General features: G+C 29.5%; 2 protein-coding genes across 2 annotated transcripts; one reads left to right on the top strand and one right to left on the bottom strand.

Annotated features, from left to right (window-relative positions):
* Positions 1-1,590, bottom strand: LOC137808323 (protein LATERAL ORGAN BOUNDARIES). Its single transcript, XM_068609378.2, has 2 exons — positions 1,475-1,590; positions 1-1,078 (listed from the first exon to the last, which is right to left on the bottom strand). Exon 2 carries the CDS (start codon positions 1,040-1,042, stop codon positions 221-223), a length of 822 nt encoding a protein of 273 aa, XP_068465479.1. The 5' UTR covers positions 1,043-1,078; positions 1,475-1,590; the 3' UTR covers positions 1-220.
* Positions 1,591-7,531: 5,941 nt separating this feature from the next.
* LOC137808322 (Ribosomal protein L25/Gln-tRNA synthetase, anti-codon-binding domain-containing protein) lies at positions 7,532-11,283 on the top strand. The gene is made up of 3 exons (XM_068609376.1): positions 7,532-7,993; positions 8,075-8,204; positions 10,875-11,283. Exons 1-3 carry the CDS (start codon positions 7,613-7,615, stop codon positions 11,099-11,101), a joined length of 738 nt encoding a protein of 245 aa, XP_068465477.1. The 5' UTR covers positions 7,532-7,612; the 3' UTR covers positions 11,102-11,283.
* The last annotated feature ends 6,700 nt before the right edge of the window (positions 11,284-17,983 follow it).

The raw sequence follows: 17,983 nt of genomic DNA, 5'->3' as shown, positions 1-17,983 counted from the left end.
TAGTACAAGAGAAATCTAAGGATTTTGATGAAGTTAATTATTTTACCAAACTTAAAAAAGAGAGATGGAGAGAAAGAAATTTGTTAAATGAAAACCCATACTAACACATTTAAATTTGTGTTCATTCTTACGTGGGAGATATAAACCCAAAATCTAAGGAGAAAACCAAGTACTTTGTTTGAACAACGATGAATTAAGAAGTGAGAAATGGAGAACATAGCTACTTGATTGAGAAATCAAGCACATTCCTTCCATCCTCACTTTCGCACTGTTGTTGCTGATGGGGCTGTCCCTGTTGTGGCGAGAGGAGCAACTGTGCCTCAATGGGATGTTGTTCTCCTTGCTGCTGCATTTGGTAAGCTCCAACATTACCAAAATTTCCATGAGCCAAAGAAGGAGACAACAATTCTGCTTGGTTCCCAAATCCACCATTTCCAGGTTCAAAACCACCATAAACTTGGTGCTCATAGTTTCTAAACATCTGTTGCTGCTCCCTAGTTGCAAGAATTATCTGCTGCGCTTCTTGAAAATCCTGCTGCTGAGGGTCGCGAACCACCGTCTGGCCACCGCCATGGCCAACCAAAATCTGCTGCGGCACCATGTTGTTGCCTCCATGATTGAACATAGGTTGATGCGGAGGAGGCCCGACAATCTCAGCAGGCGGCACCATCCCAGGATTGGCCAAGAGAATCTGCATGGTCTGAGGACTAACATAAGTGGAGAATTCCTTCTTCGCTATGTGAAGCTCCATTTGGATTTGACGGAGCCGTTGCTGTAGTAGCGAAATTAATCCCACGCAGCCATACACGGGGTCACGCAATCGCGCCTCCGCCTCATACGCCAGCGACTTAACGGCGTCGTCGCGCTGCGCCACGCTGAGCTCGTTCAGCAGTTTCGACACGTTGCTGGCGCCGAACACGCGGTGCACGCACTCGAACCGTTGCGGGTTGTCCGGCGGAAAGTACGGCGCGAACACGCACTCCTGCGTGCACTTCCGCCGCAGAAGCTTGCACGCAGCGCACGGCGAATTCATCGACGACATCTTCCCTAACCTCCCTTCCTCTCCCTTCACTGTCGCCTGAATAAACCAGGTCAATTCATGATCAACGATCATTCATTTGATAATGGTAATAACAACAATAATTGGTGTGATTGTTATTAATTATGCCTTAAAATAGAAATTATTAATGATCATTCGTTTCTTCACAATTGATTTCTCAAACGAATAGAAGCAAGGGTTATAGAAATAGTTACGTAGCCTGTAACAGGATTAGGTTATTACAGTAATAGCGTGCAGGCAATTAAATTGATGAAGAGCAGGATAAACGATGATGAAATTGACGATTGATTGGTATTTCATGTGGATGATTAAAATAATGAATGAGGTGATGAAAATAAAATAGGAAGAGATTTGGGATTTAAAAATGTTGATGATGAATGATAAAGAGGAAGGAGAAAGGAGAATAAAACTTACGGAGAAGAGAAATTTGACGCTGGTTGAGGATGAAAAGGAGGAATAATGTGAAGAAGATGAGAGACGAAGAGATGATTGTAGTTTCTTCAATTTTCAGCGCTACTGCCACAAGCAACCCTTCTTCCTCATTTCGTTCTTTATATATAATAATAATAATAATAATATATACTTTGGTAAGTTGTTATTTTCAGAACTCTCACTATTAATTATTAATTATTAATTAATTTTATGCAGATTAGAAAGGAAAGGATTTATTAAACCTACAACATTAATATTACGTGGAAAGAAATAAAGTAAAAGAAAATTAATAAACTAGTAAAAATTCAATCGCATTGTCAGTGAAACCGTTCAACTATATGCTATTTTAGGCATTGAAGTTGTCGTTTAATCGATTTAAACTTATGCTAATTCATTCAAAAAAAATTTCTTTTAATAATTCATCACTCTACAAACCTCTTAACCAATTTTTCAAATAATCTATTATTCATTTTTTCTTTTGGATCCTATGCATAACAATATTAGAGGGCAAAGGAGTAAAATTAAAAAGGATCCAAATTTGACATGTGAATTCGCTGTTTTACATTCATAATAAGTGGAACCCATATATAGATCGAAATTAAGTAATCTACATAATTTGTAAGCAAATATTTTATATGATTTTTCTATTTTTTTAATTTAATATGTGTATAAGTTAATTTTAATTTATAAAAAATGTCTATTTTTTCTCCTGAAAAAATTATAAAGAGATTAATCCAAATATAGCTTAAATATAATTAATTTTTTAATGATAATAAAGTTAACTAACTATTTCTCGCTCTTACCAATAAACAATTTCTTTATGAAAGAAAACATATACAAAACTATCAATAAATAATTTAGAATGCTTTCAGAATAGGTTTGAATTAAAAAATAATAATTCGAAAAATTGAAGATATTAATCCTTAATGGGGTGTGTGTTTATATATATTATTTTTTCTCTCCTAAAAATTATAAAGAAATTAATCCAAACATAAATTAAATATACTTAATTTTTTAATCATAATAAACTTAAATATACTTAATCTTTTAATGATAATAAAGAGTCTTTTTTACATTAGTTATTTGAGCGAAAAAATTATGTCATTTTGAAACCGATGTAAAGGAAATTCATCTTACTTCATGTGACGTAAAAAAATTATTTTACATCAATCTAAATCATCAATAAATATATAATTTTTTTTTACTTCCGTTGAAGTAGAAATCGATATAAAAAAGTCATTTTTTATGTCAATTAATTCTCTATCTAACATAATAAATGAAAAAATCAAATAGGTTAGACTTTTTAAGTCGTTTAAATCAATAATCGACATAAAAATATATATTTTATGTTGATTCTTAAATTAGCTGACCTAAAAGGCTCGCACTTTTAATAAATTATTCGTTTTGGTACTAATCCAAAACCTATAATACACAAAATAATTTATAGTCAACAAAACGTTTTTAATAACCAAGTGAGTAATCAATTAACAAAACAATAACAAACAATTTATGTTTTAATTTTTTAAATATCAATGTTAAAAAATGTTTGTTCATATTAATGTTATTAACCTATTTCATAGAAGAAATATAAGAGGTATGTGAGAAAATGTGAAAGATAGCTTAACATCGCACACAAAGAAGAAAAATAAGGAAAAAGTGTGTGAGCATTACATTAAAAGAATATTTTATGTAAATCATAGGAGAAACTCATATACATATATAAAGGTCTAGGTTTTTAAGGCGTGTATTGCTAACGAGAAAGACGGTATAATTATTTATTATTTATGAAGTATTATTAATATAGTAATAAATAATTGTAATTTATACAGGGTATAATTTGGACTTTTTTTTTCAATAAAGATGCATGAAGTATCTTATTGTGTAAAAAAATCGGCTTTTATGTTAAAATCTTATGTTTCTGTTTCCCTCAATTTTTTTAATATAAATTCATGTTAGGGTCAGCCAAAGAATTTGAATCCCTTTTTTTATAAGAGTTGTTTTCTTAATCATGAAAATTTTTGGCATATTATTTTTTATGACATGATTGGTGCATTTATTTAAAATTCTTAATAGGGTGTAGATGAAGTTCATAAATACGATTATTAAGTTTCTAGCCATGATTTTTGTATATAAATAAGTTTGTACAAACTTAAATTGAAATATTTTAATAATAATAAATTCTACAACAAACATACTCACCTAATACAATTTGTATATAAATAAGTTTATACTTTTTCAATATACAAAATAAAATTATGAATAATTCTTTTAGTCTTAGTAGCTTATATTGTTCTCTGGATACAATATAACAAAGACATTGTTTTCTTACCTGCACACACACGAAATAACAAAATACCAAATCATTGAATGATGTTCCAAGTGGGATAAGAAAATATAAATATTATTATTTTTTGCCTGATGTGGTGTTTCAATGGAGCGTACGTAGTCGCAATGAAGAAATGGGAGGTTCTGATGAATCCAAATGTGGTGCTTCAATGGAGCATTGCACCTAATCATAATGGAGAAATTGAGGTTTTGATGAACCCTAATTGCAAATGAAAAAAAAGACTATGACTCAAGCGTAAAAGAGAGAAAAATAGAGAAAAAAAAATACAAAAGAAACTCTTATTCACTTGTGTATTAAAGAGTAAAATACATTATGTATATATAAGAAAAAGACAAAAACCTAGTTGAAATAGAAAAAGAAAATTCGGCCAAAAAAACAAACAAAACTCTATAACTTAAAACAGAAAAACTAAATATGTTTATAATAAATGTTAGAAAATAAAAATAAAATGTTATGTGTGTTTCTAATCTGAAACAGGCATTTTGTGTTGAGCATATCAAATTATACCAACCACTACAAGAAAAATGGGTTTTAACGAAGGTTATTTAGTGAAGGTTAATATAATTCTAGGGAATTAATTTAATTAACGGAGGATTTTGTAACCTTCGTTAAGTTACAAAGGTTTATTCTAAAACCTCAAATGGAGATTTTTTAACCTTCGTTAAATTCCAAATGTTTATTGTAAACCTTATCTTAAATAATAATGTGGTAAAAAATACAAAAAGATAGTGCATAGGAAAATTTTTATCGTAATGATAACAGCACAAATTAAAGAATATGAGTGGTAATAAGCACAAAATGAACAATATTTCAGTGTTAAGAATAAATATATATGAGCAGTATTGAAGTTTGATATACTAACCACTATAAGTGTTGAGCACATATAAATATAAATATGTCACACATTAAGTTGTAGTCAGATAATGCAACATGTATCAAAATTCATAATAAGAAAAAAAACTAAAACAACTGTAAGATTAAAAAAACTTTCCATGCTTTTGGGTTTTCCTACAGAATAATTAATTTCACAAAAAAAAAACATTTGTTAGAAAACAAAAACATAATAGATATAAATATTAATCATGTTTGAGCAACTTACATGATTGCCCACATAAAGTCCAACTAAAATTAAAAAAAAAATGTCTTTTTTGACGAGGGTTCTAAAAACAGTCTTGACTCTCAAACATATTACAATAAACATTAAATCAAATCATTTTCATAATGATGACCCACGTGTGTGGCCATGGATGGTGATCATCGGCCTAAAAAATAAGTTGATCTTCATCCTCAAGTGAATGTTCCCTGCAGAATTTTTTTCATCCACTTCCCAATTTGACAGACATTTTAGGAACATTTCAGATAAGAACTTTGCATTTCACTTGTTCGTTTGAACCATGCAAGATTACATTTTTGAATCTACCTCTTCGCATATAAACTGCGAAAGGAATATGCAAATTCTACACAACAATAAAAAAGTTAAATATTTGCATTTGTGGCAAAAAAAATTACATTTTCATTAAATATAAGTAAAGTAAAAGTCTTTTATAAAAGAAATACCAGATGACTTGTTGTGCACGGGTAAGCAGACAATGTTATTGTAAAATGCACAAGAGGATGATACGTTAGTGGGTTTCGACCTTCAAGTTCCATAAAGAACTCTATGACAATATTTTCATAGAACCTATGCTTAAATATTGTTATATCAAAACAGTTCTCCCCTTCACGTAACGAAAGAGGATGTGATGATATCCTTCCAAGACGTATAATTTACACAGTTCATCACAACTGTTAATGATCAACGGAGAGTGCAGGTCCATATGGTAAACTACTTTGAATATATTTCCTCTTTGATAAGCAAAAGTCCATATAGGATCCAGTTCCGTATGAAATATTATTGCAAAACCTCGGTCCACAAAAAATTCATACTTCTAGAGTGAAGGATTAAAAGATTAGCAATTAGTAAAATCTTAAATGTTATGCATAATATCATAATGCAGAGAAAGAACAGCTAAGCCTAAATGGAAAGAAACAAAAAAACATATGGAGAAGTCCTTCCGAAACCATTTGGTTGACAATAAATATGAGAACGACAGACAACCATAGAAAATAACATTGGGTATTACATTCGATTAATATATGACCCATATTAACCGGTGTAATATGGGTCATATATTACACCGGTTAGATGGCTTAACCGGTGTAATATGGGTCATATATTACACTAGTTAGATGGCTTAACCGGTGTAATATAGGTCATATATTACACCCACCCTACCAGAACTGGTTACCCAACCACATGTTCCTCCACATGTACTGGCACACGCAAAGCTGATTACCCGTATGTTTGTAAATGGTTACTTCTGTGACGTTTATGGTCACCCACTCTTCATGAAAAAAAATCATTTTTTTTAATATGGGCCATATATTACACCGGTTGGATGGTTTAACCGGTGTAATATGTGTCATATATTACACCCATGACAAAACTGGATACTCACCCTATCAGAACTGGTTACCCAGCCACAAGTTCCTCCACATGTACTGACACACGCAAAACTAGTTACTCGTGTGTCTATAAGTGGATACTTATGTGACGTTTATGGTCACCCACTCTTCATGAAAAAAAATCATTTTTTTTAATATGGGTCATATATTACACCAGTTGGATGATTTAACTGATGTAATATGGGTCATATATTACACCCATGGTAGAAATGGATACCCACCGTAGCAGAACTGGTTACCCAGCCACAAGTTTCTCCACATGTACCAGCACACGCAAAACTGGTTACTCGTGTGTCTGTAAGTAGTTGTTACTTATGTGACGTTTATGGCCACCCACTTTTCATGAAAAAAAAAATTCTAAAAGATAATGAATATGAGTCATATATTACACCGGTTAGATGGTTTAACAGATGTAATATGTTCTGAGTAAAAAAAATATAGGTTGTTACAAATAACCAGTGTAATATATTTTTTTACCCTAATTTAAAGCTCGCGCATCAGTGTTCATTCACGTTACTAATTTATTTTGAATTTGTTACGTTACCAAACACAATTTCACTTTGTCATATCTGCAACGTCAAATGTGTGTTACTATATGTCAGGTTTAAAATGGCTGAAAGTTTTCATGACGAATAATTTTTTAGTATTTTTTATTATACGTTTCACTTGGAGCTTCATCCAAAAGATTTTAAAGCATAAGTATGTTTCACTTTCATTTACTATATTAATGCACGCATTTTCACAATTAAGAAACCAAAATTAGTGTCAATCATAATTCTTTTACCCATATTGAAAAATAAATATGATAAATAATTGATTTAAAAAAAAATATTTAGATCAATAAAATATACCTCCCCATTTAGAATTTTATCTCTCAAAATATACAAATTTAAAAAATTATATAAATAAACTTATCACTACTTTAATTTTCAAACTATACCACTTATACAATGAGAATTCAGTTTAGAAGGAAGTAAAATTTTTATGGTATACAGTCCCACCAAAATTTCCTTCCCCCATTTTTTTTATTTAAAAAAATTGAAAAAAGAGAATGAGGTTGTTTCACACTAAGGATTCATCCCTATTAATTCTCAATATAAATAATAAATCCAAATTAAAGTGGTAATAAATTTATTTATATAATTTTTTTTAAAAAGGTTTACTTTAAAAAAATCCCCATTTATCGTAAAAAGGCCCAAATAAACCCAAAACCCTGTAAACTAAACCCCATTACGAGTCGCAGAGAGGGAGGGACACACAAATCAATCATGGCGCAATGGTGGCGCTCCGCCGCCGGCCACCTCCAAACGGTGGCTGCGAGCCGTTGTTCCTCGTCTGTTTTCCGGCGCAACCATTACCATACGATTCAAGCCATCCCAAGGGAGTGCACTGGCAGCAAAGTCTCAGCGAGAGACCGAATGCAAGGTCGAATACCCGCCGTCCTTTTCTTCCAGAGTCTTCTAGAGAAAAACCCAGACGGTCGATCGGAATCGAAGAAGCACTTGCTTACCGTCGAGAAGAAGCAGATTAAGGCCATTCTCGACTCCGTCGACGCTCCTTCCTTCTGCTCCACGCGCTTCCCGCTCCAGATCCGTGCCGGATCCGGGTCCTCTCATTTGGTCGAATCCGGAACCGTGTTGCCTATCAAGGTTTTCTTCTTTCTGATTTTCTCTTATAATATTTATATTTGGTTGGGTTTGAGTTTTGAGTTGCGGTTTTTGGTTATGTAGATTCATAGGGACAAAGAGAGTGGGCAGATTCTGAATTTGGTGTTTGTTTGGGCTGAGGACGGAATGAAGTTGAAGGTGGATGTGCCTGTTATTTTCAAAGGGGAAGATGTTTGTCCTGGTATTCAGAAAGGTAACACTTTTTTATTTTATTGCTCTAGAACTTGTACTTTAGGCATTCATTAGATGGCTTTTTGGTTCATGAGTGATGAAATATGCAATGCATAAAGAAATGGCCCTTATTTGGAGCTCTCTAAGGTGAAATAATCAGTACTCAATACTAATAATCCTTTTTTATGCCTTATTTGGAGATTTCTTTCCAGAAGACTGTGGTTTCACTGAACTGTTTATTTTTTAGTTTAATTTTCATCTCATTACAAAACTTTTTACAATATGAACTGATTAGAAGTTATTTTATGTGTGACTTTTAAAGTAGTTATTGCAAAAACCCCAATCTTAGTATTCGTGGTGACGGATGATTGGATGATAGCGTATCCTTTTCACTGTCTCTGTATTTAAATTAAACTATTTTGCCTTTCCTGAATAAAAAATAGAAATAAGGTAGAAAATATTGCCAAACATTAAACTGAGTGTGAATGTGAATGTGAATTGATATTGATACAACAACAAATTTATCACGATTAAAATCCAAACCTTCTGGAATATTATTTAGCTTAACCCTCCCTGGACATCTTTCTCCAATGTCTGTTTTGTCTCCCTCTCCTCCTTTTTATCTGCCTAAAATCGTTTAATCTACTACTCTAATGATTGTTGCCGCTTTTGGCCTTTTTTTGTAAATGTCCAAACCACTTTAACTGATTTTTTTGTCATAGTTTCCTCACTTCGTGCAACACCAACCTGTTTTTGTATAAATCATATTGTATTCTGGTCACAGATCCATCTTAATATTCTCACTTTTGTTACTCTCACCTTGCTCTCACATCGTCCTTTAAAACCTATCAATTGCTACAATGTGGCACACTTGAATGGTTAGTTATATGATAAGACGTACTGTTGAGTTTGTTAAGTACTTTATGATTACAAATAACCCTTGATGTCTTCATTTTAGTCATTCCACCTGTTTCCTGTGTGTATCGTTCTCAATTTTTTCATAATTTTTTCACATGTTTAGTCATATTCCTCATCCCTTACTAGAAATTGCAAATTATATACTTTGTTTAATTCTTACTTAATTGAAAACCTTGTATTTCAAAGTTTGTCTCCAAAATTCAAGCTTAATAATGTTAATTGATTCCTAGATGATTATATCATCTGGACAAAACGCAGGGATAATCTTTTGTATGTCCATGATAAACACACTTAAGACTAGATTAAACAATTAAGAACTTAGGCTAAACCTTGATGTAACCCTATCTCAATTGGAAAGTTTTAGGCGCATCCTAAAGTTTGTACACTAACAGTTATGCAACACTTCTCTTGGTACTTAATAATAAGCATTTTCGAAATTAGTAAAAATCTCAAGTTTCTTTCTTTTCTTTATCTATATACTAACCTCTATAAAAGATAAACGACTTCTGTTATAGGCATTCCTGACTTAATATTAAATTGTCTCTTCTCTTCACAATCCTTGTTTCTTCTCTTACCATATGCATATTCACCTTTCCCATAAACCAAATTTATACTGATGTTTACTATTCAATTTTTTTTAGAACTATAGAAGTTTGGTGCTTATGAAATTCTCAAATAATTTGCTAATTCGAAAGTTATTTTGCAATAAGCTAAATGATAGATTTTTCTATAGCTTCAAAAGTATGTACCCTCTTTTTTTTTTTTAACTTTGCCTTAAAAGCAAATAGAAAACCAGGAATCCTTTTGGATCCAGTCCCTGTCAAGAAATTCCAAATGCTTGTCTCTAGGAATTAACCTCCCAAGTCAAGCATTTCAAAGGACTTTGTGTTTGCTTGCTTCCAAGTAAAAACAGGGGCAACATGGACATAACTGGTTTGACATTGCTTAATAATTCTAACATCTATAACCATTGTTGGGGATGGTTTGTTATAATTTTTTATATTGTATGAAATGTTTGTCTAGGACTATCCTGTTGCTAGACTCAGTGCGTGTAGTCTCTGGCAGCTGCAGGGAATATATATATTATTTCTTATTGTTTTTGTTGTTTGTGGGCATTTCTTTCTTCAAGAAAATTGTAGTTGAAGATCATTCATAATTCCCTACATTTGTGATTAAAATACAGTAATCAGCCGTCCTAAGAAGTGTGTGTATGTTTTAGTATTTTTTTCTTTTATTCTCATCCTCTTCTGTTTTGCCTGTGGTGGACTGAGAAAAGTAAAAGCCCAGAGGCTGTGTGTCTGCTATTACACTGTTTCACCTGCATTTACTGTTTATTCTTTGAATGGTCAATATTTCAAGAAAAAATATTTCAATTTAGAAAACAAGGGAAAAACTGGAGGAAGAATAGGTGACTATACTAACTTGTTATTGATTAGATTACATCTTTTTGTGAAGTATTATTTTTTACAGTATATATTGAAGATCAGTGTTCAGCCTTTCCAGCTTTCAATAGTCGATGACTTTTGCTCGTTATGCCCTGGGAAGACTGCTGTTATATTTGGTCAATTGACTTACATTCCATGTTTTGTTAAAATATGCCGCTGTCTTACTTGTGCCATCAACATTCATAATTCATGCCAAGTGCTCTGTATGTCATTATTTTTGGATGGTGGCAAGGGGCAGTTGCCAATTTTGTCCAATTTAATATCAGTACGAATTTTTGTGGTTCTATTGTCATAATGCTAACATGGTTGACACTTTCATGCTATTACAGGAGGAATTTTGAACAAGATCAGACCTAGTCTAAAATATCTTGGCCCATCTGAGCACATTCCTTCAAACGTTGTTGTGGATGTGAGCAATCTAGACATTGAAGATAGAATATTCATGCGTGACATTGAGGTTCATCCATCCTTGAAGCTTATCAGTAAGAATGAAAACATGCCCATATGTAAAGTAGTTCCAACATGTTTGGGAAACAGAGAACCAATTGTGGAGTGATGACTCAAGATGAGTACAAACACATAGGGAAAAATGGGGAAGACATGCAATTTCCAAATAAGCAGAGAGTAACACCTTAATTTGGTGATGTTTTTAGCATTAACGAGTACAATCACCTAAGATTAGAACTTTTGTGTGTTGAACGTAATTGACGTTTCAATATAGTGACTGTTTATTTCTAATGGATTGTTGGTTTCCTGCTCGTAAGAGTTAGATATTCAAGTTCTTGAACATGACCAGGGATATAGTAATTTAAACACGCATCGATAAGCACCGTTTGCAAGTGGCATGTCTCTGGATAAATATTTTGGAAGCACAACCATAGATTCACCGAATTTCCTCTTGTTAGTATTTATGTGCTAAATAATCTCAGAAGTTGTAATATTCGGTCTGCATGAGAATTGGTCTCGTTAGATTCTGACATGTCTCTTGGCTTTCTGTTGTTTGAGAGTTCTTCTCTGTTTTTCAAGACTTACTATAACCTTTGTTTAGTCTTTCCTTTTCACTTGTAGTCTGCAGTTGAAATTCTTCCGGTCAGCTGCATAACCATCGATTTCTTGAGTCCTTGAAACAATTGGCTGATGTCAAACTAGTCTTAGATAAGAATCAACTAAATAAATTTGACAATTGACAAAGTCTTTTAAGATAGGTTTAGTTTGGGAAAGAAAGAGAAGAAGAAAATATATTTTTTACTATTTTAAGTGTTTTTTGTATTTTATTTTTTCAGATGAAAATTATCATCTACGATAACTAATTATTACAATTATTCTCCTACTTTCTTTTTTATTTTTATCTTCTAACTATTATATTTAGAGAATATGATTCTTAACGGTACAAAGTCATGACAAAAAAAACTGTTTATTGAAATAATATTTTTTAAGAAAAATTAAAGAAAGCTAATATTGTTGTGTAAAAAAATATAAAATGTCATAAATCAAAGAAATGAGAGTGAAATAAATAAAAATATTACTTTTCTTGTATTAAAAAATTGGTTAATAATTACATTTTTTTTATTCACAACAAAAAATAAAGTTAATAAAAATATTTAAAGGATATATAATCCTTATACAAAAAATACTTAAAATAAGATTAATAGTAACATATAATCACTTTGAAAAGTTTTCTTGCAGTGCAGTTGTTCAAAACAAAGAAAAATGTATTATGCATGTGTTATTTCTAGCATTAATTACGTTATATATTTACATTTCATTGAACTCAACTATTGCAAATACTTAGGATTTAAGTTTTTATGTTTATTTATTTATACTATTGATTTATTATTTTGTATATGTAATAATATACGAGTTATAGAATGATATTGTTAATGTAAAGGTTAAATAGTTAGAATACCATTTTAGTAAGTATGAATTGGTTTGAGTTTGGGTTGGTTAAGACATTATTGAAATTAGAATGTGATTATTCAAAATGAGTTGTCATTCAAAATCTAAAGATTAAAAAAAATCTTTTTATTTGTCCTTTCAAAATTTTATAAAGGTAATTTTTCATCTTTAAAAACATAACCTAGTTAAGAAATCAAAGTGAAGTAACAAGCTTTTATATAAAAAAAAACCAAGTGAAGTAAGGTAAGTTGTCTTCTAAATTTCTCTTTAAATCATCATCTTGCTAATTAAAGAGAAAAACATGCAAGGGTTTGAGAAACATAAAGTGAATGAAATTTTTTTCTTGTTTAAAACTAAATAACTACGTTTTCTTATATTGATTTTAATTATCACTTCTAAGAAAATTATAGGTAAGGAGATGGAAAAAAAAAAATTATTCTTTTGTGTTGTGTGTATATTTACATTATGCATATCGCATATAATAATTACGTATAATTTGATAATTATTTCCTTAATACTTTTCTCAAATTTTAACTCGAAAATTCAAGTTTAATAATGTTAATTGATTTCTATATGACTAAGAATTCTTAAATAATTAATTTCTGTAATAAAATTTATTATAAAAATTGAAATAACTATTCTTTGCCCAAACTACACCCTCTAATCTCGTCCAAGTTTTGCTGATCCCCAAAATCATCATTTATTAAAGAAATAAAAAAAGTTGGGAACTTCTTTACATCAAAATGAAAACCAAAATCATAATTTATTAAAGAAAAAAAAATTGGAAACTTCTTTACATCAAAATGAAAAGTAGAAAAAAAATCATTTTTTATTAAAGAACGAAAAAAAAAACTCCAAAATACTTTTGCAGGTAAAGAAAAGGAGTAATTATTAAAAAAAAAAGTTAGATAAGTTAAGTTAAGTTTTTTATTCTTTCTTCAACAACTATATATACCATAGTTGCATTGTTTTGTTGAATGCAGTTAAGCTCTGGCACGTTGGTGACGACAAAGGTAGTAGCCGAACGGATGAACTGAAGGTATGATATTTGACACTCAATGTTCGTGTGAATGAATCCATTTAGAAGGAGAAAAAAAAGTAAGGGTTCAATTTTTTAAGACAAATTATATAGAGCGAGATAAAAAATTAAAAAAAACAGCTATTAGTTATATTCCTTAATAACAAAACTAACAATATATATTTTAGCACATTTTAATTTATTTATTTTTGCATTTATTAATAAGTAACTAATTGTTCAATAGTATAGTTTTGTTTGTTTACTGGAAAGAAAAGATGTCTTAGGTACAATTGTTAGAAATAAAAGGTTAGAGAGAGTGTTTAGTAAAGAAAGAAAGATGGGAGAAAAGAATAGTAAAAATATTAGTTACTTCTTTATTTTAACCTTTTCCATTAGTTATTATATTTTTCTTAAATCACACATCTTTATTTATAGTAGCAGAAACACAGTCACTTGCATCCGCATTTTTTTTTACTATTATTATATTATATATTATTACGTGTATTCATATCTTTTAAATATCAAATATCACTAAGTAAAAATAAGATAGAAACATTTTCTCTCATTATTTATTAGTTTTTTTTTTTTAAATAAAAACTTTCATGTTAGGTATCACTATGCTACCTAAGATCTCAGCTAGGCTGACACCTCAAGTAACAACAATCATTTACCATCACATGAAAAAAAATATTATTAAACAAAAGAAAAAAGAAAAAAAATACAAAAATACGGGGGGACTAGACCAAAACCCATATGTTAACAAAAACGATACATAGTTAGACTATACCTATTCATAAAGAATTCTAAGAACAGACAAGGTAGAAGCCTATTATACCAAAGAAAAGGTTCTCTATGAAAAAATCCTAAATTAGCCAACTTATCAGCACACGCATTTCCTTTACGAAAAATATGAGTAACTGTAAACCTAATTTTCCCACAGTAATTAAGACAAGCATTCCATCGATTACGAAGCATCCAAGGAACATTTGTCCTAGCAGTAAACGCAGCACAAACCAAAGCAGAATCACATTCCAGCCAGACATTAGTAAGCCCCATCTTTTGAGCTTCCTCCATAGCATGTATAACTCCATAAAACTCAGCAACCAGAGCAGTCTGAACTTCAAGAAACGCAGAAAAAGCTCCAATAAATTCCCCCATACTCCCACGAAAAATACCTCCGCAAGTAGCAAGATCAGGATATCCCCTAACAGCCCCATCAGTGTTAATTTTAATAATTAAGTTGAAGTAAAAAAATATATTAAACAAATTTAAATTTATAACACAATAAACATAACCAATTTTGATTTGTTGTTACTAGCATAAAACTAAAGAAGAGAAATATAATAATGAAAAGAAAAAAAAAATAAGATGAGAAACTCCTTAACAAACTTTAAGAAAATATTTATTTTCTAATTCATTTCCTCCTTCCCGCAAAAATGTTGTATTCAAACGCATTCATCTGTCGTTGACAACAATAATGTCAAAATAACTATGTACTTTAAAGTAATTAAGTCACATTCTGGTGAATCACTAATTTTGATTTCTTGTTACTAACATAAAACTAAAAAAGAAAAATATAATAATGAAAAGAAAAAAAAAAGAATAATAAGATAAGAAACTCTGTTACAAATCTTAAAAAAATATTTATTTTTCAATTCCTTTTATCTTCTCCACAAGAATGTGCATTCATCCTCCCATGCCCACATCAACAAAGATGTCAAGTTAACTTCGTACCTTAAAGAAATTACGTCATCAAGAGAAATATAATAATGAAAAAAAAAACAAGAAAAATAAGATGAGAAACTCCATAACAAAATTTGAGAAAATATTTATTTTTTAACTCCTTTCATCTCTCCGCAAGAATGTTATATTCAGAACACATTCATCCTCCCCTCGATGTCCACATCAACAGTGGTGTCAAGATAACTCTGTACGAAAATGAAAACCAGTGTAAAAAAAATAAAAATGAGAGACATTAACAATTAAACAACTAAGAAAAAAAACTCACTCACATAAACTAACATGGGATGCATGCTCTTCTTCTTTCTCTTATCTTGAAGAATGAATCTTTTTTATGGAGATTATATGAACAGAAGAGATCAAGTGAGTAAGAGGGAAGAGAGAAAGAAGATAATAAAAATTCCAAATATAAATTCAAATTGAAAAGAAACTGGAGAAATAAATAAATATTTTAAAAAACTAAATTCAAAACTATTTTACGTTCAAAAACTCTGATAACAGTTATGCAACACTTAGTACTTGATAATAAGCATTTTCGAAATTAGTAAAAATCTCAAGTTTCTTTCTTTTCATTACCTATATACTAACCTCTATAAAAGATAAACGACTTCTGTTATAGGCATTCCTGACTTAATATTAAATTGTCTCTTCTCTTCACAATATCGTACAATATTACATACAATAATTACGTATAATTTGATAATTATTATTTCTTTAATACACTCAATCAAGGTAAGGTTTATATTACCTTTCTCTTCACATCTTCATCTTGTTTGTAAATAAAAAACATGCAAGAGTGTGAAAACATCACATGCGTCTTTTAAAAAAAAAAAATTAAATTCTAAAGTTGGCTTTTCTGGAATCTATTTTAATTTTTAGTTCTTAATATCCTAAATCACAATGGAAGCTAGACTATTTCTTGAAATTCTTAAGTGGATTCACTTTTAGTTGCTTAAAATATAAATACGGAGGTTGCACATAAAAATATGTTAAATTGATTGAAGTTAGTCCAAGATAAAGTTTGAGTTTATATTAGATGTATTTTGATGTTTAAAAATTTGTTAAAACATGTGGAAGTTGATCGATAAGATTGATAAGATTTTAGTTGAATTATGTTAAATATTGTCTGAATTCTTGTGTAATATGGTAATTATTAATTAATTGTTGAATTTAAGTGTCAATTTGAAATTATATTATTTTTTTTCTAGAATATAAAGAGTTGATATATCATATTTTGATTGGACGATCAAAATATCATTTCGATGGTGTTTGTAGAAATTTAGTTATATTATATGTCATTGATAGTCAAAGTTAGCTTATTTATGAAAAAATGTATGGAAAAATGTTGAGATTCTATTTTCTTCATCATTTTTCATTTAAGTATAAATTTTGTTAAAACAGTTTTTTTAGTTGATTATTTACTCAAGTGAAAGATTGTCGTTCAAATGAAAAATGTAACTTTTTTTTTAACTTATTTTTAACTTTGAATTTTTTAGATTAAGTGGTGTATCTCCTTAAACTTATGAATTATGTGTAAATTTTTGTAATCATATTCTTTATGTCTATGTTTATAAACCTTGCTCATATTCAAACCTTAATTCTCTTTTGTTGAGTTTAAAAGTACTTTTTCATTACCAAATTTTTTTCCTACTGAGAAGTATAATATAGAGATCAACGCTATTCAGAAAATGAAATATTTAAACTTCATTGGTTTCTTAATCATGATATATTATAGGTAAGTACTAGATAAAGGTTATTGCATTGTAATTATAAGAAGTTATTTAGACAACTTGTTATAGTGGATACGTTTTGATTATAAAGTAAGTGTTAGTATTTAGTGAACATATTCAATATTTGTCTTTTAAAGTTGTCTAGTTAAGAATTAAGATTTCCACTAATTAAAATTTGTCATGTTAGTGTTTGATTATATGAGAGATAGTGGGAATATATGATAATTGTTTTATAATCGTTGTTGTGTGGGAATTAAGAGAGGAATATAAAGAAAATGAATTAGAAAGGTAAAAGTAGGAGATAAGTAAAGAAAAAATTGTGCGGATGAAAAGAAATTGAAAAAGTTATCCCACTTGGATTAGTAAAAATAAATAAAAAATGTATAAATTTTGTTTCCTAGAAAAACTAAAAGAAACTACCTTTTTCTTTCTATTTAATTTAAGTCTAATTTAGAGAATAATGATATGTTTGGATCAAGGAGAAGAAATGTAAGAATTTTAGGGAGTAAATTTAGATTGATTTGAAAAGAAAGTGTGAAGAAAGTTAAGTTATTTAGATTAAGGTACGAAGAGTGAATTTATAGAGAAAATTTATTAAAGTTTATAAATGATATGATATGAGATAATTTTTAATTTTTTAAAATATTACAATGTAAATTTATCCTAATATTTAAAAGGAAAATAATTTTATAAATTTTAGTAATTAAAATTTTTTATACTTATTTTTATATATTATAAATAATTTTTTATTAATTATTAGTATTATTTTTATTAATAATATTATTAAATATTTTTATTGCTTAAATTTATTTAATATTTAATATTTTTATTTTTATTACAGATACATATGAAAAATATTTTTATAAAATAAAAAATAAAAAATTATTGTTAATATTATTATTAGAAAAATTATTTAAATTATTATTAGATTTTTAACTTATATTTATTTTATTATTATTATTATTATTTTAAGTGTTTGTTAATGGATCTATTACGAAGTGGATTTTAAGCCTAACTCAACCCCATAAAACCGGCTCTTAAGGTTGAGGTTTGC

Source organism: Phaseolus vulgaris, chromosome 3, assembly GCF_051622355.1.
Source record: "Phaseolus vulgaris cultivar YP4 chromosome 3, ASM5162235v1, whole genome shotgun sequence".
Classification (NCBI taxonomy): domain Eukaryota; kingdom Viridiplantae; phylum Streptophyta; class Magnoliopsida; order Fabales; family Fabaceae; genus Phaseolus; species Phaseolus vulgaris.
Note: the sequence above shows the minus strand (reverse complement) of the source record. Positions and strands in the feature narration are given on the sequence as shown.